At 41.8% G+C, this 25,014-nt stretch overlaps 2 protein-coding genes across 4 annotated transcripts in view; one reads left to right on the plus strand and one right to left on the minus strand.

Annotated features, from left to right (window-relative positions):
• The window catches only part of SASS6 (SAS-6 centriolar assembly protein), an 11,736-nt gene extending 2,961 nt beyond the window's left edge, over positions 1 to 8,775 (plus strand). The window contains exons 4-17 of one of the 2 annotated variants that reach the window (XM_015635940.3): positions 320 to 424; positions 738 to 909; positions 1,844 to 1,921; positions 2,894 to 3,013; positions 3,102 to 3,293; positions 3,502 to 3,696; positions 4,042 to 4,131; positions 4,218 to 4,397; positions 5,019 to 5,100; positions 5,472 to 5,581; positions 6,421 to 6,543; positions 6,850 to 6,938; positions 7,387 to 7,478; positions 7,551 to 8,775. In XM_015635940.3, the coding sequence (XP_015491426.1) occupies positions 320 to 424; positions 738 to 909; positions 1,844 to 1,921; positions 2,894 to 3,013; positions 3,102 to 3,293; positions 3,502 to 3,696; positions 4,042 to 4,131; positions 4,218 to 4,397; positions 5,019 to 5,100; positions 5,472 to 5,581; positions 6,421 to 6,543; positions 6,850 to 6,938; positions 7,387 to 7,478; positions 7,551 to 7,579 (1,657 nt within the window). In that variant the 3' untranslated portion in view covers positions 7,580 to 8,775. The remainder of the gene's footprint in view (positions 1 to 319; positions 425 to 737; positions 910 to 1,843; positions 1,922 to 2,893; positions 3,014 to 3,101; positions 3,294 to 3,501; positions 3,697 to 4,041; positions 4,132 to 4,217; positions 4,398 to 5,018; positions 5,101 to 5,471; positions 5,582 to 6,420; positions 6,544 to 6,849; positions 6,939 to 7,386; positions 7,479 to 7,550) is intronic. The other variant, XM_015635939.2, reaches the window with a different exon arrangement.
• A 594-nt stretch (positions 8,776 to 9,369) lies between these two features.
• Positions 9,370 to 23,798, minus strand: MFSD14A (major facilitator superfamily domain containing 14A). Of its 2 annotated transcripts, none has more exons than XM_015635942.3 (12): positions 23,587 to 23,798; positions 18,125 to 18,220; positions 16,976 to 17,038; positions 16,262 to 16,389; positions 15,079 to 15,193; positions 13,759 to 13,977; positions 13,357 to 13,470; positions 12,816 to 12,887; positions 12,234 to 12,346; positions 11,980 to 12,077; positions 11,290 to 11,453; positions 9,370 to 10,705 (listed from the first exon to the last, which is right to left on the minus strand). In XM_015635942.3, exons 1-12 carry the CDS (start codon positions 23,671 to 23,673, stop codon positions 10,499 to 10,501), a joined length of 1,476 nt encoding a protein of 491 aa, XP_015491428.1. In that variant the 5' UTR covers positions 23,674 to 23,798; the 3' UTR covers positions 9,370 to 10,498. The 2 variants fall into 2 exon arrangements, with proteins under 2 accessions (XP_015491428.1, XP_033372242.1); XM_033516351.1 differs by lacking the exon at positions 23,587 to 23,798 and adding an exon at positions 17,631 to 17,714 and having other exon boundaries at positions 18,125 to 18,221.
• Positions 23,799 to 25,014: the final 1,216 nt, after the last annotated feature.

Below are 25,014 nucleotides of genomic sequence, written 5' to 3' on the forward strand. Positions count from 1 at the left end.
TTCAGTTAGTGTAGCCTGTTTGCAAGGGCTCTTGTGATGAGACGTATCCTCTGGGGATTATTATCAAAGATGTGCTCTAGGATGATCCTGCTCAAGCAGGGAGGTTGGACCAGCTGACCCACTGTGGTTCCTTCCAGCCTGACCACTTTTGTGATTTTGTGATATGTGGACACACTTCTGATTTGAAATAACATGCTAGTAAACTTTAATGACATGATCAGAACTGGTTCTTTCTACTAGTGTAAATAAAATATTTTATAGGAAGTAAATTACAGTTCTCTATATCGTTAATATTTTTTTTCCCTGTCTGTTCCTATAGTTTGAAATCCCAGCAAGGTCTCTTGGTAGACTTCTCTGCTTTCCCACAGAAATTTATAGATCTGCTTCAGCAATGCATTCAGGAGCAGAACAAAGATATCCCAAGGTAGGTCCCAAGTGTATGCCACGTTACTCTGTGTGCACCTGTTGAATTCTTAAAGTGCTTGTCAGCCGTTCAGACTGAGAAGAGTCAGAAGAAAAGGATAATCTGACCTGCCCCGACCCAAATATAAGTTAGTGGATGTAACTGGCAAAACCTGAGTCTCAGGAGGAGAATTCCTTCTCGAGCAAAAACTGGACAGCCTTTTACTGCACATATGAAAATACATTTTAATGGGAAATAGCTTAGGATCTACAGGTAGTTTCAGGAAAAAAAACCCAAACATGCTAAACATTGGATTTTCTTGGTTTTTCCCTAGGTTTTTGCTGCAGTTAGTTTCTTCAGCACCTGCTCTGGATCACACACCTGTCTCTTTAAATGTAGTGGAGACCAACCCTTTCAAACACCTTACCCATCTCTCTCTAAAATTCCTGCCAGGAACTGATGCAGAAATAAAGAAGTTTTTAGCCAACTGTTTGAAATGCCTTAAGGTAAAATGAAAGTTTATCATAACTGCAACTAAGCTTTGATGCTTTATGTATTTAAGCATTTTTTTCTTTCTGAATAATTCAGAGGTCTGTACCAAGTTGTACGTTCTGGTTTATTTTTCCTTTTAGCCCAAATATGTCGTTGCATGCAGCTACTTGGGTGCATGTTGTAAAATCTGAATTGTTACTGTCACCCTGGCAATGAAAATGCTTTCTGTATGTTCAGGCAGCAGTGCCATTTGAAGTGGCAGGAATGGAGGTGTTTTGTTTTACACACAGTGCATGGTGGTGTGCAGCTGCTGCTCTTCCCTGCTCACAGCCTGTGCTGATGGCCAGAGCAGCTGCAGGACTTAGTGGAACCTCTCAGTCTCTGTTCTGCACTTGGCTGTAGGAAAGCACAGGCTGCTGGTAGTTGTCAGGTTTGGTGGTCTTCAAAAGACTAACAGCTATAAATAGCAAATTAAATTGGCATGTTGATGCAGTTTGGTGGCATGCTAGGTTTGATTTCATGAGAAATTATAGGCCTCATAGTTCAACTGTTGCCTGTCTCAGTTTCATAGCCTGGGATTTGTCTCTCTTACTGTGCTGTCATGTTTCTGGACACCTAATAAGCCATTTTAATAACGTAGATTTAGAGTATTTCAGTTGATCCCTTGTTTAGGTAACTCCTTTGTAAACAAGTCTTGTAAATAAGATACTATTTCCTTGTAGAAATTTGGTAAGAATCTAATTTGGGTTTTTACATTGTGGGCTAATGCCTTTTCTTTTGAATTTGTTAATTTTATCTTATTCAGTATGACACTTATTTAACAAGATGATCTTTTCACAAATACAGTGAGTATATGGTGCTTAGGCAGGCTGTGCTGGTTAAATGGGAGCTAAATGCTACTTGTATTTTGGGAGCTAAGGATTTGACTTGATGTCAATTTGTGCATAGGAGGATAAAATGATGTTGGAAGAAAGGCTTAAAAAAACCGAAGAGGATCTTACCAGACAACTGAGCTACACTCAACAGGTAACAAAAATTTTGAACATTTGTGTGTTGCGCTTTTTTTGATTTATGGAAGATGTCCCTTTTTGTAGACTGGTTGGTTAGCCACTACGTAATCAAGATATGACTGAAGAGAATAGTCTACTGTAGCTTTTCTAGAGAGTGAGTAAAGCCTGCAGATGAAGAATTAAATTAAGTTCTTGCAGTATTCAAGCAGAATTTTACTTTATTTTGTGCAGAGGTCTATGTATGCACATACAAATTGAAGACTGAATATATGGTCATGTGAAGATAAATGATAAATACACTTCATATATTCCATGAATTGTTGAAAATCCTTTTTCTAAAACAAATTGTGGAACTATGGTAAATAAACTAGCAGTCATGGATTTTAATTACTCCTTTTTTGATTTTTTTTCAGTCAGCATAGTACACACTTATGTATTTTAAGAGAATGATTTGGGTCAGATTCGGCAATTATCAAGGTGACTTTTTGGAATGCAACAGAACAAATGCATTAAAACTGTTAAGAATTGGTTTTGGAATGGAATATTTGTTTGCCTCATGTCTGCAACTTCAGTTTGAGTTACTGGAATGTGTTTGCTGAATTGGAATGCAGAATTACAAATCAAAAAGAGGAAAAGATGCTGCTGAAGAACTTTTTTTTTTTTTTCCACCTAGTAGGGTGCTTTGTGTGTTACAAAGGTAGGGAACATCAGCAGGCTGTTTTTCACTCTTAAATAGTGGTTGGAAAAAAATGCAATTGGAAATTAAGATAATTTTATCCATAACATCAGAACAGGGTTCTTTAGCTTCTCAGTGCCTTACTTTTCCTGGTCACAGAATTAACATATTTCAGCATCTGGTGCTGAAATTTAGCAGAAATTTATTTTTAAATAAGTCCATGTTCTTATAGTAAGTAACAGTAAAAATCACTTAGTCCTGGCTGAAATGGTTACATTTTTAAACTCTGTATGCTTTGTCAAACTTAAACAGAGCTTGTCAGAGAAGAGCCGGGAACTTGACAAACTGAAAAATGAATGGACATCCTACACTACAGCTCTGAGCAACAAACACTCACAGGAGCTGACAAGTGAGAAGGAAAGAGCTCTCCAGGTACAGTGGTTGGAAAGAATGAGCAGGATTCTTGTATGGGAATAGTCAGATATATCGAATAACTGCTTTGTTTTGTTGCTTTTCACAGGCACAAACTCAGTACCAACAACAGCATGAACAACAGAAGAAGGAATTGGAAAATTTGCATCAGAAAAGTATTCAGCAGTTGCAGAACAGGCTCTCAGAACTCGAGGTCATCAATAAAGACCTAACAGAGAGGAGATACAAAGGAGACTCCACAGTCAGAGAACTGAAAGCAAAGCTTTCTGGATTAGAAGATGTATGGCTTCCCAATACCCAAAATCAGGCTTACTACTGTTAAAGCATTAACAGTGCCTGCTGGGGCACGTCAGGAAATGCAGCTTATCAAGTTCATTTAGTTTCTCTTTATTCCATATTGTGCTTGCTATTTAAATAGGTCTTTTTAAGTTACTGTTATGGGTTTTCTTGAAGAATAAAATAAAATTCCATTCCTTCCCAATATTTAGGAATGTCAAAGAGCAAAGCAGGAGGTGCTATCCCTGCGCCGGGAGAACACAACTCTGGATGCTGAATGTCATGAAAAAGAGAAACTCATTAATCAGCTGCAGACACGAGTTGCTGTCTTGGAACAAGAGATCAAAGACAAAGATCAGCTTGTCACCAGAACAAAAGAAGTCTTAGATGCAACACAGGAGCAAAAGGTTTCTTCATGAATTTTTTTCAGCCTTCCTAATTGTGGTTTCCATAGAGTAGCTGCTGAACAGTTTTTATGAATATAGCCAGTCGGCTTTCAAATGTAGTTAAGATACTAAATTATGGCTTCAAAAGTATATTGGGTTCAGATTTAATGTTGTGATACTGGAGTAATAATTTTTGGTAATTTTGATAGGAAAAAAACCCAATTAATACAGGTTCTGTAAAATTTGAGTGAAAAGCACCAGCTGGTTCCTTGTAAGGATATTTCTCAAAGAATTATGAACAGTCTACTTGAAATCAAAAACAATGTGTATCACAGCCTTATTATATTTTGTAACATTCTGTTCAAGGTGATACTGGAAGAGAGTACAGAGGAAAAACAAAAGCATATTGAAAAACTAGAGACAACAATTAAGTCACTGTCAGCTGAACTCCTTAAGGTTTGTTTGAACATGGCACTTCCCTTGTGCAACATCTCCCTTATTCTGTTTGTTTTTGTAATATATAATTTGGGGTTTTTTAACAGGCTAATGAAATTATCAAGAAGTTACAAGGAGATTTGAAAACTCTAATGAGTAAATTAAAATTGAAAAATACAGTAACAATTCAGCAAGAAAAACTATTGGCAGAAAAAGAAGAGAAACTTCAAAAAGAGCAGAGGGAATCACAGGAGATGGGACAATCCCTTCAAATGAAAGAGCAAGAGGTATTGATGGGTTAACCTTGTGTGCTGGAAATGCTGTTGTGTGGACTTTGTTGGGCTTTGTAGGGTTTAACTTAGTTACAGCAATAGGGGTTAAATCTTTCCATGCAATAGAATATACTCTTTTGATTATTTAACGTGTTTATTTAAATGTGTCATCAACTTTCAGGTTTTTTAATGTTAGCCTGATTTGTAAAAGCCATCCATTTATATGGAAGGCAACCAAAATTGTTTCAAGAGAACAAAGCAATGTAATGGATGAATCAGCACCCTTCAGAAGGCACATTCCTGTGTAAGTTGGTGAAGGGAGTAAGAACAGGAACAGAGTGAACCTTTTGCTTCCATTCCATTAAACAGGACATTCTCCTGTTTAGAGTCCTTGCACTATTTAATCATAGAAAAATAAAGGTCAGAAAGGATTCTGGCTGTTACCTTGTCAAAATCCTAGCTGAAAGCAGGGCTTCCTTTAAAAGGATTACCATGTTGCTTTTGTGACAAACCGAGTTCAAACTTCTTCAATTTTAGAGTAACTTAATAAATGCTTTTTTTGTTGTTGTTTGTAGCTGGTAGAACACTAGTAGTAAAACACTCCTGATGGTTTTACAATTATTATGGGAATTACAGGTTTGCAAGCTACAAGAACAGCTAGAAAGTACAATACAAAAACTTGAAGAAAGTAAGCAGTTACTGAAAACCAATGAAAATGGTAGGTTGATACAGTTTGATTTGTCCCTCTGTAAAAATGACCCAGTGATCTCACTACTACTGAAACTGATAGAAGCAGTGTTTGGGGTTTTTGTGAAGAGCTGCCATTATGTCATGTATGGGAAACGAGCCTCTGGCTGTTGTGGGCATGCAACAGCCAAGAGCTGCACAGAGGGGAAGCCTTTCCTTGGGGCTGTGGGATAGGTGCTCAGAGGCCTGGAGAGGGGCAGGAAGCTTCAACAAATGGCTTTGCATGGGACTAGGGAGGAGAAATACCCAGTGAGCTGCCACTTTTTGTGAGGATGGGCTACTGTTCATTTCAAGCAGCTGGTAAGAGAGCAAATGGACTTGAGCTTTTTCTTCTCTCTGCAGTTATCTCGTGGCTGAACAGACAGCTGAGTGAAGTTCAGATGGCAAAGAAGCTGGACACTCCTGCCAGTGCCCATGCTGGTGGGAGGGCTGCTGTTTCACCTCTTGGCATGGTAAAGTAGAGGTGTAATTAACAGGCTGGTGAGGTGGGCATCAGTTGCTAAAATACAGGGCCTTCAAAGGAAATAAAACCAATGTGCTTTCATCTTCTTCTGGCCTTACAGTTCTGGGTGGGTGTGGTTTGGCATTCTTTGTTTGCTTAATTTTCAACAACATCAAACCCTGAGGGTGCTTCTTGATATGCTGGGCCTTGTGGGTGAGAATCTAAGGTCTTGCTTACATAAAATACACAAAGCAATACAGAATTAGCTTGGAGAAGATGAAGTGCATAATGAAGGCAAAAAAAGAAGGCATTTTTGTGTTGAGAGGCTAACTTACTAATTCTCTTTGTAATGGTTATAACCCAAAGTGTTCTGTTTGAATACTCTTAACTAGTGATTTTTAGGAACAGGAAAGTCAGGGGCTAAGGAATGCTGCCTGCAGTCATTGTTGAGTACCGTAACGTGCTGCTTCTCACCCTGTGTTGTACAGGACAACAGGAATTGATGAGCTGCTGGTTCACAGTGGAAGGGCATGTTCATACCAAGAGGTCTCTGGACTTGTAGCTGGATACATTAATTACTTTAATCAATGACAGTGTGTAGCTTATTACTAGCTAAGAGTGCTCACCTCATCTAAGTTTTTTTAAGTTACGTTTTCCTTAAGTGTGCAGGTCTTGGAAAAGTGATGTTTTCTTCCCATCAGGAAGACTCGGATAAGTGTTGGCTTTGTAATGGCAAATAGTTGTTAATTTTGCAGTTTTTAATCTCTACAGTTACTTAAAATACTGTATTTAAAACACAATAAAATACTGTGTTTCTCATTTATGGATGTGTTTCTATTTCTTTTACAGCCTGACCGACCATCCTTTCACAGCTCAGGAGTCAGTCATGCCATTTCTCCTCTCTATGCCTTCCAGAACTATCTGGAATCGACACAAAGCAAAAATGGGAATTCCCAATGTCCAGTACCAAAGGCAAGCACTTGGACTTTTTTGTTTGTTTAAGAATGTGACAGTATAAAATATCAAAGCACTATGTTTTGGCTATTTCTCAAAGTGCATAAATATTTACTGTATTTACTCTTAGGGTCCCTGCTTTGAGCATTATGCCTGTTATTCATAAGTAATGCTTGTCTTCAGGCTGTGTGTTCTCACAGGCTTTGCTGCACAGCAGGGCTAGTGAGGTGTAGAAACAGGAATCCCTGGGATTTGGCTTTGAATGCCCTTGGGGGAGGGGACTGTCAGATCTGGAATAACTCTTGCACCTCTTTGTCTCTGCAGGTTCAGTTGAACTCACAGCTTTCAAAACTGAGTCGATGTTCTGATGCTCACAGAGTGTCTGCAGCTGGTCACACAGCAAACAAGGAGAAGTGAGTGCCAGCTACTGCAATTTAGTATTTTTATTATTTCATTTAAAAAGCCCTTCGTCATCTTGGTGTGTTTGGAACTGACTAAACGTTCTAGTATGAGCCTGGTTCTGTAATCGGCATTCTTTGTTACCATGCTAATTAATTTTGTGTTGGTTTGTTGAAACCAAAGGAAGAGCTGTGCTTGCAGGAGTGGGCCCCAAGGAGCAACAGTTCAGTATTGCTCCTGCTGACAGATCAAAGCCATCAGGTGCTGGGTCACTGAAAAAGTTAGTTCTACTAATTCTACCAAACCATCCCTGAGTAAACTTTACATGGTAAAGGTCATAGAAATGCAGTAGTTGCACTTCTAGTGAAGGTTTTCCTGAGCAAGTCTGTAGCTGCCCTCTTTCTTATGCACCGATGACAAGCTGCATTTGCTTTAAATTTTAATTTGTCTTTCTGTTTCTAGTGGGGATCAGCTGGGGTTGGAATTGAAGTATTTCAAGAAAAAAGATGACAGCATTCCTTTACGAGGGCTTAGTCAAAACACACTTAACTCGGGTAAGTACGAAACAGAACAAGGCCTTATTTGAAATGTACTTGAAGGGCAATGACAGCCATGGTGCAATGCAGTGTCCTGTGCTGTTCTGCAGAGTACCTGAGACCGTACGTGCCAGCCAAAGCCCAGGCGTCCACAAAAGCTGCCGGAACACCAGTCTCAGCCTATTTTCCGGGATCATAGACAGGCTTCTTTCAGTAAGAGTCCTCTTTTAAACCACTGGGGGGACTTTTGACTGTCCTGCAATGGTCTTAGTAAAGTATCAGTGTGAACTGACAAGAGTTTTATGAGCCATTTTCTTTGAGGAAGGGACCCTGACTGACTTGATGTTTCATGGTGCTTGAGCCTAAGAAGATAAAGCCTTTAAGGGGCCTTAGTAGGAACAACACTGACAACACCAGGGCTGCACACAATTTTCTTAGTCTATTGTTGACCTGTAAATCCTCCTAAAAACTCATCAAAATGCTTTGACTGTTTTATACCAGGTGAAATGTACATTCCCTGAGTGAGAACAATTTCCTGAATTTCTGTTTCTTGACTCCTGTCAGAGAAAGGATGAGGTGAAGGGAAAGCAGAGAAGACTGCTGTCCATTTTAGTAATGCTTAAGCTCATATGGGGGCATGACTGCCTCACTAACCTTCCCTTACAGTTTAGTCTTAAGCAAGTTTTTAATTTTGGAACAAAAATCAAATTCTTATTTGAATTGCATATAGACTTACAAATAATCTCATACTAAAAATGCTTAATTATTTCACTGAAGGTATAAAATTAAAATTGAAAATTCTTAGGGGAACCAAGAGTATTTTTTCTGTTAATCTCTCAGTATTACAGGCCACCATGCATAAAACATTAAAACATGAAGTAACTGAACAGTTAACTGTTGACAAGTATCAACACCTAAAACTTTATAACTCATACTTTATAACTGTAAGACTATACAGAAATTTCAGGTACTCTTACATCTGTGCAGCTTGTTGTACTGTCTGGGTTCAGATGCTAGGATCATGTAACAACTCCTTCCGTGCCATCTTTACTTGGGGGTTCCCTGCAAAAGGAGCACGCATGGAATCCTGCCAGGCAAAGTACCCTTATAATGATTATTCCCTACTTTTGGTAAAGATATTTCATTCCTTTTACCTTAGTTGCTCAAGTGCACCCACAGGATTGTACATTTCAGTGGTTTGTTTTGCTGTGTGAAATGTGTAAATTTGTTTATAAATTAGTACCATGTTAATGTATAGTACCTGGTTTTGCCATGTGTATGTTTTAATGGAAATATTAAATGGTTTTTATCAAAAGCTCTGCTTAGTTAATGTTTCAGGAGTACAAACCACCATCTCCACTGTAGTGAAATTCCCAGCTGAGGTAAGCAGCAGCACTGCTCTATTTTCATTACCTTTTTCTGCAGTTTTCTGTCACTCGTTGTTCCCCGGGTGTGCAGTGCCCCAGGCCCAGCCCTGCAGAGCTCCTCTCTCCAGCCATCCTTTGGTGTCAGTGCCTGAGGCTGTGTTCATCTCACCCTGCAGAGGAGCTGCAGGAGCTGCTGTCACAGGAGTGTGGCAGCACCTCCCAGGCCACCTAAATAAAAACCAACGGCTGTGCTGTGGGCCTGGGCAGCCCTGGCCAGGCTGGCTGTGTGCAGCTGGCTCATTCCTTGGAGCCTGCGGCTGTGGCTGTCCTGTCCCACGGGATCCCCAGGAACCGAGGAGCAGCTGCAGGCAGCCTGTGCTGCTGGACAGTGGGGACCCTTCCACTGGGCTCAGGGCTGCTCTAGCTAATACATAAAGCTCCATGCTGGATCACTGCTCCAGGTGACTTTTTCTACCTGCTGAAGTATAACACACATGCAACTACTGAACTTGACTAAAGGTTTGAAGACACATTGACAATTATTTAAAAATTCATTAAAATATTCAACTTTATTAACAGATTATTTACATTTTTTTTTCCTGCTCTTGGTCAACCATGGTGAATGTTCAAAGGTAAAAAAGCATTAAGCAATAACCACAAGATGAAAACATTTTAAACCTATACAATACTTTATACACAAATTTATACAAAGGAACACTTAAATAATACAACTGGACACAAAAATATACACTTTTAGAGAAATTCACATCAGTAATTGTATAAAGCTCTCTTCTGTACTAAGGGTCCTGAAAATTTAGGACTAAAACTTTAGCTCTGTAATGCAAAAGGGTTCTTGTGACAGTCCTCAAAGGCCACTATATAGCACATGGACAGATTCAAGGCTATCAGCTTATAGAGTTCAGTCTGTGTATTCAAGTTTCGAGATCCTTTATGATTATGCAAACATCAGAAATAGAGTGGTTTAATAAACGGTACAGAGGAAAGCAGAGGTTTAGAGCCGGTATTAAAATCTGTAGGCCCAAAACACCCACTTTGTATTTCAACAAGTGTTTGATACGACCGTTTCTTCAAAAATAGAAAGAGTAAATGCACTTACATAAAAATAACTTTTACTGTTTAGCAAGCGTGCCCATGTGATTTTTATATTAGTACAAACTTAAAAAAAACCTGCCATGTGACTTTGAAAAGAAATGATACCAATTCACCTCCCTACTTAAGTACATTTACATTAAGGCTTTGAATCATCTGACCCAAGATTTTACAACATTAAAACAGATGGGTCCACATGGATGCCAGTCTGTCTCATTGAGACGTAGCATGACTAGAATTAAAGCTCACCACCGTAAGGAAACAGAAGGACACATGCTCATGCCTTGACTCTATTGTTTGTCTCTGAACTAGAATGTGAAGTTTAGCAGTAACAGCATTTCATGGCAAGAGACAAGTATGCAACAGTTTGTTTATAAAAGCGAGTAAGTTTTTAGTTCAATGGCAACATCTTTGGAGAAAGTTCCTGTTTCAACTCCTACAGATTTCATGCAGAAAGATACTTCTTAAGATTACCTTAAGAAATTATATTTTGATGGAGTTGGAATGTGTATCCCAAACTGCTGATGAAAGAAGAGTCCAAAGGGTCTTCCTGGATTTTTGTCATACATTTGTATCTTGCAGTAATGGTTCTTTAGCTTCACCAGGAGCTTGTGGGCTGTGGGGATGGCCGTGGCTGCCACAGTGTTTCTTCCAGTTGCTGGATCTTACATTTAGGTTTGTGTGTTCAGGAATAAACAAGGCAACAAGAAGTGCCAAGAGCACAGAGCACGCTCCAAATAAGAATGGGGGTCCAGGAATTATGGAATTCTGAAAAAAAAACAAAGTGTTAACGAGCCTTTCGACACACATTAGCCTACAATTGCTAATTACCCACTTTCAAGAGCTGGAAGAGCTGTTGCCTGACACACTAGTGACTACACTACCAATTCTGAGAAGGCATGTGGAACAACATTACATCCTATGATTTAGGACAAGGAAGCACATGATTCTTTTTAATGCTTGCCAACTTCCTTTTCTGGTGCAATTTCTTCCTGCTGAGTTTCCCCAAAAACTTAATTTAGGGGGAAAAAAAAAGCTTACTAAAAAGACGACAAAACAAACACATTCACCATTGCTATCTGTCCACCCTTCCCTCAAGGTATTCTCCCAAGAGTCACAGTTGTCTATGACTGTCAGCTGTAGCTATTTGAGAATTAAACTAAACTAGTGCATGTAATTAAACAGATCAGTTAAACAACCCTCCCCTAGAGGGACTTAGAAACCCATTTCTATGCCCTCCAATTACAGTCAGTATAACAAAATGTACCACAGCATCAAACCGGAGAACTGATGAAAACAGGAGCCCTTCCTAACTTCTTCTTTTGGAAGCAGTAAGTACAAAAGAAACTTACCTGTTGTAAATGGTATTGTGCAACCACACTACCTCCTGACGATGATTCGGGCATGGGCAGTTCATTCAACTCAACATGAAATATATAGAATATAAAACCATAAAGCGCTGGTCCCAAACCATTACACAGTCCTCGAATTCCTGTAATCATCCCTTGAACAACACCTGGCAAAAGTAAAATACATATTCTTATCTATCTATAGTTATATAATTAACTATTTCTAATGTCTTTATTAACTATAAACTGATGCAAGTAGGAAAGCTGCAAATGGTGTAGCAGTGAACAAGGGGCACAAAAAGCCCGTCGCTATCATATATTCCAGTGGTTTTTCTATCTGCCTCTAGCAGAGGGCAGCGCCTGCCATGCTGAGCTAGTTCAGAGGCTGGGATAGGGACACCATCCCTGCTGTCACTGTCTCACACAGGAGAGAGCACTGTGTGCAACACCGAGGAACAGTTTGCTGAATGTTCTGCTGCTCTAGGGCCTCGCTAAGATTTCCCTCTGCACAGAACTACGCAGAACATGCACAGGGCAGCTTCCAAGCAACCTGGATTTAACGTGGTGCCTTAGGCTCAGGTATCTGGGCTGCCCTGCCAAGACTCAGCCTGGCTGATGAGCACTAAGCCCAGACTCCAGTAGGTCTGCACAGTATTTCTCAACTAGAATTCCAAGAACCAGGAGCAAACATACCCTGCTGGTCGGCATCAGCGGTTCGTGAGACCAGGGCGCTGACAGCTGGGAAAGTGATGCTGGACATGGCAGCCACAGCGCCAGCTGCCCACATCATCCTGCAAAACACACACTGCAGTGACTGCTCTGGGGCTGCAGCTCTGCTCTGGGAGTGCAGGGACGCTGCACTGCCTATCCTGCACTCGCACCCTTCGGAGAAGGGATAAAATGCAGACCAACCCTGCATCAGGCAGACCAAAGTGAAATGTGCGTACCATGGCTCTGACCCAAAGCCGTACCAGGCCAGCTGCAGTATTTGGAACCCCAGGCCCAGCAGGATGGTGTTCTTATTTCCAATGGACCGCATCAGTAAACTCAACACTACTGTCTAACAGAGAGGGCAAAAGTAAAATGTCAGAAAAATAACATCTTACTCTAAATGTTAAACACAAGTATGCTGGTGAGTTAATGAGTTAAAAAAAAAAACAACAAAAAAATCCCTGAGAACATTTTATTCTCAATGTCAAATACATGCAGAAATTATTTTAAAGTAGTGTTCTTCAAAAGCAGTATTTCCCTCTACCAAAAAAAAAGAGGACAGTCATTTAGCAAGTAATATGACCAAACTACTACCCCTTCTTTGATGCACGAAGGATTTAGTTTTCCCTTAATGAACCAAACACTTGTTATCAAATGTTTTCATCTAAGCTAGTGTCTTAACCAGTTTTTAGAGATTTAGGAAAACACAGACACAGAAAAGCTGAGTTACATTTATGGAACCACAGTGCTCTCCATTCTCCAAAGTGCTTCCTTTTTTTCAACTTGCCAAATCAACAACACACAGAGCAGTAACTCACCTGTGCAATAATGGAAAGAATCCCAAGGACTGCTATAAATGCTGCAACACTTTCAGATGAAAATCCCATTATCTATATTAAATAGAAAAGGCAATCTGATTATTAACCATAAACCATGTGTCATGTTGTCACAAACCCCAGTGAGGGAACACACAATGCAGAGGACCAGTATTATTCAGCTCTTCATCTTTTTTTCCATTACATCAAACAAGTAAACAGAAATAAAGGGGCATAAATAAAAAACAATTAAATTGTTCCCTCAGAAAATAATACCAGTTTAACATATTGAACCTTGCAGTCCGAGAATAACACAAATAATTACAAAATACAAGAAATTGTTTTATAACTCATTCATCACTCCCCTCTATTTTTGCCTGCTAAAAGAGAAAAACAGAACAACAAAGGGACTTAAATCAGTTGCTGGGAGCTTCTAAATTACGTAAGTTATCTGTATTTTCTGTATTAGTTCAGTAATACTGAAAACTTCCTTAAATCCTGTAAATGAAGTTCTGTTCAAATTCATACCAAAATGTTACATTACCTGTCTGAGGTATAGGAAGAAGCTGGAATATTGGCCTGCCTCTGGGAGGTAGGAAAGAAAGACTGTTATGCAGATTAGCAGCACAATGGAGTCCTGGCCGACTTTCTTCAGGGACTATGGCAAGAAAAAAGAATTACAAAACATTCCACCTTCATTTCCAGAAAGCATCCCTAGCTGGGCTCTGAAAAGGCTGACAATGAAGTTGTTACGTGGCACTACCAAAGCATTCTCTGTATGTTTAGCAAGATTGTTGGCAAAAGTATCGCCAGTGAAGCAAGGTCAAGCTTGAAGAAATTGAAGGCTTTGTTTTTCAAGCCTGAACTACTGTAAATTCAGTCTCTTCCCTGTATCCAAAGATCAGTATCTACAAATAACAAAATATTCCCTATTTAAGTAGCTTACTGCAAAGGGGTCAGCCTGTTCCCAAGAAATGGGTGCTCCCCAGGATGCTGGCCTCATCTTCTCTGGCAGCGATTCCGGTACAGCAACAAGGATAAAACAAATGTCCAACAAGGCTATTGCTGTAGCCAGCACCACCACCAGGCTGTCGCCGTACGCTCGGCCAAGGTAGGCACCGATAGCAGGGCTGGTGACTAAACTTCCTGCAAAAGTTGCTGAAACCTGAAATAAATAACAGTTGGTAAGATTTTCAGAGAGACAAGTCAGTAGTGTTATTACCCTCATTTCCTTCTTTTCAAAAGCCTGACCATTATAATCACACAGTGATTTAAAGTAACCTTTTTCCTATGCCTATGTGGTAGCAGCTGTGTATATATTGTGATTTTAGACAATCACAATTTTTCAATAAAAACTTTTTTTTCTGCTACCTGGACAACAATGTGAGGCTCATAGCACTCCTGTACTGACATAATTAGGTTTAATTAACTGTAGATTCTGCTGATACCTCTGGGAAGCAATGAGCTGTATTTAATCTTCATATTACTGAAACAGGCAATGTCTGTTAAAAAAAGTGCACATGCACAAAGGGTATATTAAATGTAATATGCTGGTTAATCCAACTCAGTAGTCGTCAGTTAATCAGCTGGCCTTGTAAAGATATTAACTTAAAAACTGAAAGAACTTTCTCAACATATCTTCATCTCTGATGTGTACAGACACAAGGAAACTATTTAGTTCTATATCCATTGCTTTCAGTTCTTCCTGCTGAATGGTAATGGATTCTGTAACCTAAACACAACAAGTAGTTCTGCTAATCCATAATAACATGAGACTGTCAAAGCTCCTGAGAGCTGGCAGGTTATCAGGAGAAACAGAGGTGAGTTGGAAGAACTTCACACAGACAAGTAACTCAGCTACGTTTGTTCTGAACTGCAGCTCAGCAGAGTGACTGGAGACACAGGCAGGGGCAGTCAAGTATCACACAGTGGCAGTTCCAGAACAAAAGGTGAGATTTCTGATGACAGAGTAGTATCAGTGTGGGCAACGATGCAAGAATAACTAAAGCTCCTCAAATTACATCATTAAGACTGATAGCAGCTTTTAAGACAGACAGACATGACAGCTTTTAATATGGTCATGCTTTGTTTCATTTAGAAGCAGAATATTCAAGAGATACAAGACTGGATGATAGGAACAATTAAACAGAAAAAGCTGAGTCCAAATTAAAATCACAGAAGTAACAAATACACAGCTTTGAAAAGCATGACAAACTGAAGGGCTTAGTACTGAATACCAACAGGAAAAGAGGCAAACAATACATACCAAACCATAGGCCATGCTCCTCTCATGTTCTTGGGTTATGTCTGCTACATATGCAAAAACTACAGAAAATGTCACTGCAAAAACTCCAGACACAGAGATTACAGCGAAGTACCACCTAAGAACACAATAAAAAAATTAGAATAACTAAAGAGAAACAAAAAGTATATTCAATCTAAATGCAGTTAAACAGTAAATCACCTTGTCCAACTTATCCTGACAATTTATTGAGATAATCTTGGATAAAGCCAATGTGACTGTGCCTTGATAGAATTGTGTAACTCTTACGTGCTCCAAGTACAAGCAGCATGATTTTGTAACAACTACAAAAAGCTGCTGTAATTAAGTACTACTGAGAAACAAGGTGCTCAGCTAATAAACTTGGGTTTATTGGTCTATGACCCAAAGCAAATTAGGAACCTCAGTATTTTGAGAACCTGGTCATTGAAAGGCCTCCACATTAGCAATATCTTTATGCCACAGACACTAGCATTTGGCATATGAAACTTTAATCTACACTGAAAAAACAAGCTCCTTCTGAAGAGGGGTGAGCAGCCTGTGTGACCAGAGAGGAGATGGGAAAGGGTGACAGATCTGCCTGAGCAGCTGGCTGTGGCCTGTGCCAGTGCAGGCTGTGCCACTGCTGCTCCACCCTCAGGAACAGCATGGGTCAGGAGCAAGCCCAGGGCTCTGACTCCTGCCCTACCTGGGCAATGTTCCAGCCAGCTAACAGGTCAGTAAGGTGCACAAAGCATGAAAGTCAGTTGATCTTAGAATCTGAGAAACAAAAGTGTAAAAGTGCTGCAACATTGTAGGTTACCTCATGCACCCTGATGAGGTAAAGTTTTGATTTCAGTGTTGCTGGCTGGTATCTGAGGGAGAACTGTGGCCACAATCCAGACTTGCATAGTTCACCCGACAGCATTCTCCAGCTTTGGCAGATGTGCTGGAAGTAAGGCTTACAGCACAGATCAAAATCAGCAGCTACTGAAATTCTGAACAAGGCCTTTGGCCTCATGGCAGCTGCTTCAGGTTGACTGTTCCTCCAGCTTTGCACAGAAATAATACAAAAGCCTCAATCTTCCATGAAGCACAAACAGCATTTTATCAACAATGCTACACACATAAGCATTAGATGGCAACCTTGAAAAACAACAGCCAATCTGGCATGAAACAATTTACTAACCATGGGCTGATCTTCATTAGTGGTATTGGTGCACAGGTGAAAAACACTGTTAGCAGCAAGAAGGACTTTCGTCCCCACACATCAGACAGGGCACCTATGAGTGGGGCACTGAGGAACGACAATAAGCCCTAAATGAAACAAAACATCTGAAGTTAGAACTAAGAGGTCAGACTTGTGATACCTGACCACAACACAGTCAGAGCAGCAACACAGAGAGCAGCCCAGGCTCTGATTTCATTCAAGCCAACAGCTACAGTGCAATGCACCAAAGGCAACATGGCCAAGCATCACTGATCTTCTATCCCATGTCTGGTTAAATAAAACTTGAGATCTGTTATCTCAGAGCCACACAAAATTCAAAATGCAGATGACCCAGTCATACAAGCAGTTTCATGAACTGTGTTTTAGAGTCTACTGGAGCAACAAACTCCAAGTGAAAAATTATCCACTTTCAGCACCGTATGCATCATTTGGAATTAAGCAACTACCTTTTTATTTGCTGAACCCAAACAGTAGATACAGACCAAGCAATATCTTACTGAAAGTAAAAAGATGTACATTTGCACTTTCAGCAGTAATTTATTCCCATTTTATTCATACTGTGAAAGCCATATTGAAAAACCTCTTGACTGTTTCTCTCAGTTGGCAGTTATTTCTATATTCCTCCCACCATTCACTTTAAATTGTACTTGTGATTAACATCTGGCAACTTACCTTTACTCCTTGAATTAGACCATTCATTAGAAATGTATGTTTTGGGAAGGTTTCATGCAGAACCTGGAGAGGAAATACAGTCATTTACACAATATCAACTACAAATATTGCTCATGATACATCCAACTTTATGATGCACAGCAGTTTTTGTTTCTTATTTTCATAGAATACAGAGGAAAAAATAGAAGAAAAAAGGGCAAACCACAAATAATGTGACTAATATTTGCATGGAAGGCATTTTGAGATTTCAGTGCATGAAATATAAATAAACCACAGAGAACCTACAAAATTATCTCCGACCAGATTCTCCAAATGTTACTGTGTCATCTGCTGGGGACTGGGGTGAGAGAGAGGAAAGATGTCCTCTCATCCTGAAGTGGCTCTCAGTTTGGAGAGCAGAATCCAGAAATGCAGCTGTCTCAGTCTGATTTGTGTTTAGATGAGAGGAATTCCATTCACTGACGATGTGTAGTTCATACCCAAGAGACTGTTGATGGGTAACATCAGCTTTCAGAGCAGCACCAAGACTGCTTTTACAGTGGAGTTGGTTTGGGAGATTTTTAAGCCTCCCCCCGCCCTCCCCATTTAATTTGTCATCATGTATCATTCACAAATTAAATCCAAATTAAAAGCAACCAACTACATGAGAAAGTACCTTGGTACAAACACACTGGCATGACTGTTTCACTAATCACAGGGATGCTTTGACTGGTCCAACAGGGTCTGTGCTCTGAAGCTTCTGCTTAAAACACAGCCAGGTCAGCAAAGACCTCCCTTGCATAATGTCACTACATTCCAAGTGTATTTTTGTCCTTACATTTGTAATATGTCAATGTTTTATGGCATCTTGAAAGGAAAGATAATTTCATTACCACCTTAATTTTAAGTACCACCTTTCAATCAGAAACTATTTGCATGTAAGCTTGAGTGTTAGCAGACTTGCATATCAACAGTTGTGCCACACCATTACACTGCTATAATAAAATAAATTTCTGAAACCATCTAAAAATATAGAACTTTTCACTTGTACAACAGAGCAGCTCAGTGATATGTAATTTTCATTTCATGTAATTCAGAAGATGCTCAGTGCCTTTGCAGTAATTGTCCCACTTCCCATACAGCAAGAAAAAGCTCCTGAGGATCACCTACCACTAGAGTGGGAGCTGTCAGGAGTCCCCAAGCAAAAAACTCCAAGAAGATCACGATAACAGCGTGGTAGACACTGGGTGAACCTATTCCTTGAGGCTGAAACAGGAGAAAAGACAGGTGATTAAAACATCTGATCATCTATCAGTCATGAGAAATGCATCAGAACACTATAAACAGAACGATTAATAATGAAACAGGACTCAAAACTTGGGAATAGTTGCCCAACTAACTGGTATGGAATGAAACTCCATTTTTTAATCCTTTGATGCTAATGTCCTGAAGTGTCCTACTCTTATGCTGCAGAATCATTCACTACCATCTCAAAAAATAAACCACTTACACTTCCAATCCAGGAAACAAGCATGCTGCAGGGAAAACAGACTCTTCTTCAGACAACTAGTTTGTTTTCCTTGAGAAAAGTGCTTAAGTCTACACAAAGCCATATGGAACCAAGTTTCCATGGCTTCAAAACATAGCAGTGTTCACACTCAGCTATCCCCAAGTCTCACTACCTGGTCTATCAAACAGCTCTTCTGTTATTAAAAGGCACCAGTGCTCCATACAAAACATGGCTCTAAACCGGGAAAGATAATGAACACCAGAAGCAAATCTCAGGACCAGCACTGATCACTTCCCAAATACTGAGTGCAGGCCTATCAGTTACAGTGTGCTTCAAATGCAGGAAGATATGCAAAAGATTTGACAAAAGGAACTTGAAATTCTTCAGCAATTTGGTAGAATCAGAAGTAGCTTTTGAAGGGAACAAAGAGAGCATGGGAGGGAAAACCTGCTCATCTCCTGGACTGTAAATGCTGTCAAACAACATGCCACAGTTCAACATTTGCAAATTAAGGATAGGGTTCACTAATTATTCTCATATGAAAGCAGTATGAGTAACTCCTCAGAAATCTCATATGCATTCTTTCAACTTAGAAGTGCTGCCTTAACATCTACTTTGCCAATTTTGTGCAAAGGTGAGCTACTAGCAGAGTGGCTGTGATACGATCAGACCTGGCATTTACACTGAGCACACACACAAGCTAAGGACCTCAGCTGCTCCCCAAGAAGGCTCACTGGGATTTTATCAATGTGTATAAGCAGCTGATGAAAGAGTAAATACAAGAGCCAGACTCTTCTCAGAGGTGTCAGTGACAGGACTGGAGACACAAACTGAAATACAAGAAATTATATTTGAACCTCAAAAAGCAACCCTTCCTGAAAAGGGCTGCTCAGTGAAGTCTGGAGTTGCCATCCTCCAAACCCCACTAGACACAGCCCTGAGCAAACTGCTCCAGCTGACCCTGGTCTGGGGTAAGAGACTGAGGTAGTTGGATTAGTGATGTTGGAGGTGCCTTCCAGCCTCAAATACTACACAATTTTAAGTTGCAGTTAGGTAATACTGGAGTCTTTCTTTAATTAGGAGATTTATGCAAGCCATACCTAGCTTTTTTTTTCCAGATTCCAATATTTCTAACATAGAAAAAAAAGCTTAGTGAAAAAATGTAGGAAATAAATACAGAAAATCTTACTGCCTACTCACTCCTATTGCTAGAAAATATCATCATTTTTGAAAGTGACCATATCAGTCTGTAAAAGGTGAATTACAGAAGTACCTCAGCATTGTGCTGTTTTTCTTTCCCAAGCCCTCTTCAGTAAATACAGACATACCATACAGATATTTCTGCTGGGTTTTTTTTTCTGCCTACTCTCCCAAGGATGTAAATTAACAGTCTTTGTAGGTACAGAGTGGCTATAATTATCCTCTCTTCCCACAATTCCTTTCCCTTTCCACCCACAATCCTTATTTTAGCTTTGGGTTAAAAATTTATCCAGCTCTGCACAAACTGCAAGTATCGTTAGCTGTTTGACTCAGCCTCATAAAATCAGGTTCACTCTGATAGCCCCCAGATTCCTGTCACATTGCTGGCTCATGACCCCCGGAGGCCTGACAGACAGTGAGGGAGGTGTCACAAACCATCCCACCCCTCCCAGCATGGGGGTCAGGAGCACCTCCATTCACAGCAAACACAAGTGAGCTCAAAGGCCATCTGTGCCCGCGCTGCCCTCATCCAGCTCTGGGCAGCTCCAAGACCACCCGCACAAAGCGAAACAGCAGAATGAAAGCAGCGACTGTTCTGCACAGGGGAACTGCTGCTGACTTTAGAGGCCTCATGTGGGTCACTGCTGCCCTCTGCCATGTCACCCAGCTGTAAGCAGCACCAACAGAGCTTTCCATCATGCTGACAAAAAAACCAGAAGTGACATTTAGATCACTATGGTGCAACTTCCCTGCTTTCTTGTTGCTAGTGCCCACATATCATAGGTATTGTTATTTGCTCTTACCTATAAAAACAGGAAGTAATTTAGTCACATTTAGATCATCACCTTTATAGCTATTTTTAAAGGTGGTGGCAACTATCCAGTAGCAAGGATGCTTCTGAGGTGAAGCAAGGGAAGGATAAGCAGTTACACTGCAGTGTATTAAGACACATTACAAGCATTCACTCCACAAGGTTTCAGTACCAGCCTGACGCACTGTCCGAGCCCACAGGTGTGGTGCAGGTGCTGGGTGTCCTGCCCTCCTCTACCCTACAAACTTGCTTCCTGAGCTTTCTGAACACAATGTAATGCAGTGCTCTAAAGTGCAACTGAATCTGAAGGCCCTACACCTGGAGAGAAAAGATACAGAGGCCATATGTGAACAAGCTGGAACTGAGATGTTCCAATCAGATTAATATCAACCCTCCTCTGTTACCAGCAGCCAGAGCAGAGCATATTTGAGCTTGGCTAAACCCACGGCACAAAGAGGGCTTCTAGAAAACCTTTTCCTCTGGTTATAGAGAAGATGCCTTTAATCAAACATTTTGTACTGTCAGTTATACGAGTGATAAAAACTGTACATGCCAGGCAAGCCTAAGAACACCCACCTGACAACAAAACAGATTAACTATCAAAGCAACAAAGGTATCGTGTGTAAGACCACAGCTGCTGCTTCTCTGCTGGAAAAGAAAAAGCACCAAATGAAGTCCTAATCTCTAATTCATCTCATGACTGTTTCACAAATGCATCATCATACATAAGATGAATATATAAGGGAAGGAAAAATGAAAACTGTTGGGGAAAAAAAATTGTTGAAACAGGAGTTGTGGCTGCCGTAGCCCTGGAAGTGTTCAGTGGCAGGCTAGACGGGATTTTGAGCAACCTGATCTACGGAAGGTGTCCCTGCCCATGGCAGGGGGGCTGGAAATAGATGATCTTTAAGGTGTCTTCCAACCCAAACCATTTATGATTCTGTGAAACCACATCACTGGTGTTACTGCCTCTCCTTTGGTGAAATCTGACAACACACACTTGAGTACAACACACCATTACACATTCCTTCTCTGATACAGCTACTAAAGCTGCAAATAGAAAAACACAAAAATACCACCATGCACCAACCCAAGCTCCTGCACCACCCACTGCCTTGTCAAGGAGACCCAGCAGAAAATGCAGTGGGAGGAGAGGCTTTGCAGAAACAATGGTGGGTTTTCCTTTTTGCTTGTTTGGGGTTTTTTTGGTTTCCAATCAGAAACTTTCTGCCTGTGCCACTACCTCATTAACCATCTGTATATTTTTTTCTGGCTCACACAATTTTCTTTGATGTCAAACAGTTCCAAAATAAACCAAACAGCCGGGAACGTGAACATGAAGATGCTTGATTAATTACCAGTTTGCCAGCAGGAGACATTGAAGACATAGGGGTCATTTTTAGGTACCTGTTTCCCACAGTGTCACACACCACGCTGGGCAAAGAATGAAAGCAGCTGAGGACACTGAGCACTAAAGGCAAACTTCACATTTCAGCAAATATTAAAAAAAAATCCATGCATGAAGTTTCTGCTGTTGTTATAAAGAACACTCTTATATCGTAAGATATATAATATGATATCTCATAAGAGATATCATGTATCATCACTTCATAACTTAAAAATATGTATTTAAAACAAATAAATTCCCAAACATTTATTTGAAGGCATAAAGTATCACAAGTGGAAGTTTTTGTTGCCTAACAACAATCTACATACCTTCATCTAATGTTTTTGGCTCATTTTTCTGTGTTTTCAAAAAATTAATTAATACAGAACTCACAGGAGTTTGCACTCAGCTTTTGAAACTGGCAGCAGGCACTGAATGATGAACTACAAGTATCACAGAATGCAGTTAATTGTAACATACTTTCTCCTCTGTTGGCAAAAGGAAGTTAAAGTTGAGCGGTTAGGGACGCTTAGAAACACAACATGCTGTATCTTAATCAATGACTCCAGAGGGAAACAATGAAGCACCATGTTCCCTAAGTAACAACATTTACTCTCCTTGTACTACTCAATCTAAAATACTTGCATTTAACATTAGTACAAGGTAATCTCACACATTTCTATCTTTACAAACACCAGGAACACATCCTGGATAACATCAACAACAATCACCAGAATTCGTTTTGCTTCCTACTACTTCAGTAATCCAGCCAGTTGGCCACCTCAATGAACACATCTAGTGACTCTGACACCTGCCTCTTCTTCATTATTGTTCCAAAAAGACAAACTGAAGGGCCATCAGCAATTTAGTCTGTCAAGTTGTCTCCTTATTTGAAATAATGACACTATATTTAGAATAGGGAACATCGAAGCTACACAGTGTTACACAGTGGAAAAAATCCAGGGGCAACGATACATTGGAAGTAACAGCACTCGTCAATACAAAAAAACAACCAAAAAACCCACCGAAACCAACTCCAAGCTCCAGCAGCCAAAACGCTTTAAGAACTTCCTTCCTTTTTCAAATTTATGTATTTAAGAGGAAGCAAAACAGTGGGAAGAAACGCAAAACCTTTCTTCCAGGCGCCCTTTGCGGAACTGCTCAGGCGCTGGCGTCTGTCCCCCTCGCGGGCCCGTTCTGTCTGACCACGGGGACAGCGGTCCCTGCCCCCGCCGGCAGCCCCGCACTCGAGCCGCGCTCCGCGGCCCTGCCCGCACGGTGCCCCCGCAGCCGCCACTCACGGGAGCCACGCTCGGCGAGGGCGGGCTCGGACACGCTTCGCTCACCTCGGGCGCCCGTAACGACCCGCCGTGCCCCAGGCCCAGCGCCTGAGGCCGCCCTCGCTCCCGCGCCCCAAAACCCGGCCCACGCGAGGAACAAACCCCGTTTACGGGCGGAGCAAAGCGGCCTGACACGCTTACAGGTGTTCCTCGGGCAGCCGCCCCGCGGACTCCAGCCCGGGCTGCCGAGCGGGGCCACCGGGGCTGCGGCGACCGTGAGGGCACCGCGACCGACACAAGCGCGCCGCCCGAGGCCCGCGGGCCCACCGACTCCCTCTGGACTGGGTCCTACCCGTCCGGGGCCGGCCCTCGCATCACCACAGAGCCCGGGGCCCCCGGCCACCGCCAGCCGTCCCCCGGGCCGCCCCGCGCCCCCGGCCTCACCGTCCCGCCGTCTTTAATGATGATCTTCTTGGCCAGCATGATGCTGCGGTTCACGGCACGCTTCTTCTTCTTCCCCGCCTGGGTCATTTTACCATCGCACCCCGGGGGCGGCACCAGCGGCCCCTCCCGGCTCCCTTCGGGCCTCGGCTCCCTCCGTCCCCACGGCGCGGCCGCCGCCACCCCTCACGCGCCCGCCGCCATCTTGCGCAGCCCCACCGCGCGCGCAGCCAGCGCTGCGCATCACGCGATCGCGCCATTGGCCGCGCGCCGTTCACGTGCTTGGGGCTGGCCCCGCCCCGGGAAATCGGCACCTGTGGGAACGCGGGCGGCCCCCGCAGCCTCCACCGCTCGGCACCCCAGCCTGACAAGGCCACGGGCTAAAGCACCGAACGCCGCCCCGCGGGAGCATCACCCGTCCCTCCCACCCGAATCGAAACACCCGGCCCCGCTTCCTCCCTTCCGGAGCTGCTGAGGCGCCCGAGAAAAAGGAGCAAAGGAAGGCAGTTCGTACGGGAAATACCTGACATTCCTAGAGCCAGAGTACACAAACACAGATATAATCCACCCTAAAGATACAGCTTAGAGATACATATTCTTCTTTCTTACTCTCAAGTTTTAAACTTAGTTTATGAAAGTTCCAACATCTTCAAACCGGCAGGTCACCTCAGGTTCTGATTTGCCACAACACCTGCAAGTAACAAGATAACAGGGATCAGCTTCCCCACGGCAGCATGCCAATTAGCGGAGAAAATCTTTTCGAAATATGTGGCTGGCATTATTAGGTTTTCTGTGGCTTATAAATTCATCCACTGTTGATGTCTGGCCTCACTAAGGAGCAACAACTGTCCATGCTGTACTATCACGTGCATGACACAGACAAGTGTCCATGGCTGTACCCATGTATCAGTCTGATCTCTATGTTCTCAGTCCTCCATCTTTCAGCCCTCTTGCCGCTTATCTCCATCTCCCCAGCTGCTGTGACATCACCGTTTCTCCCAAAACCTCAGCTAAACATGAACGGCTTCTTGTCCCTACCAGCAGTGGAACTCATTCCTGATGTGCAGATGGGCACTGCAGCTCCCACCGTGTTACCAAACGGGTGTCAATCACTCACCACTTAAGATCATGTGGGCTTAAGTTAAACCCTTAGCCTCAAGATCAAGCACCTCTTATCCCATCATAAGGCACCTCGTAAGGAATTAGAATTTGCGAGGCACAGACCTACTCAGACCAATGGATCTAGACAAAGACAAGCAGACTCCAGCTCAGGAAACAATGAGTGCGTCTAGCGGGTCTGGGATGTTTGCTATTATCAGTCATCTGTTACAAGTATTAGGGTGTCACATGAAATATTTGACAATTCTGTCCCACTTCTACTTGAAAAGGAGAGAGGTCTAAAATGTTGGCATAGTTTCAAGCCTATTCCTC

The sequence above is a fragment of the Parus major genome, chromosome 8 (genome assembly GCF_001522545.3).
Source record: "Parus major isolate Abel chromosome 8, Parus_major1.1, whole genome shotgun sequence".
In the NCBI taxonomy this organism is placed as follows: domain Eukaryota; kingdom Metazoa; phylum Chordata; class Aves; order Passeriformes; family Paridae; genus Parus; species Parus major.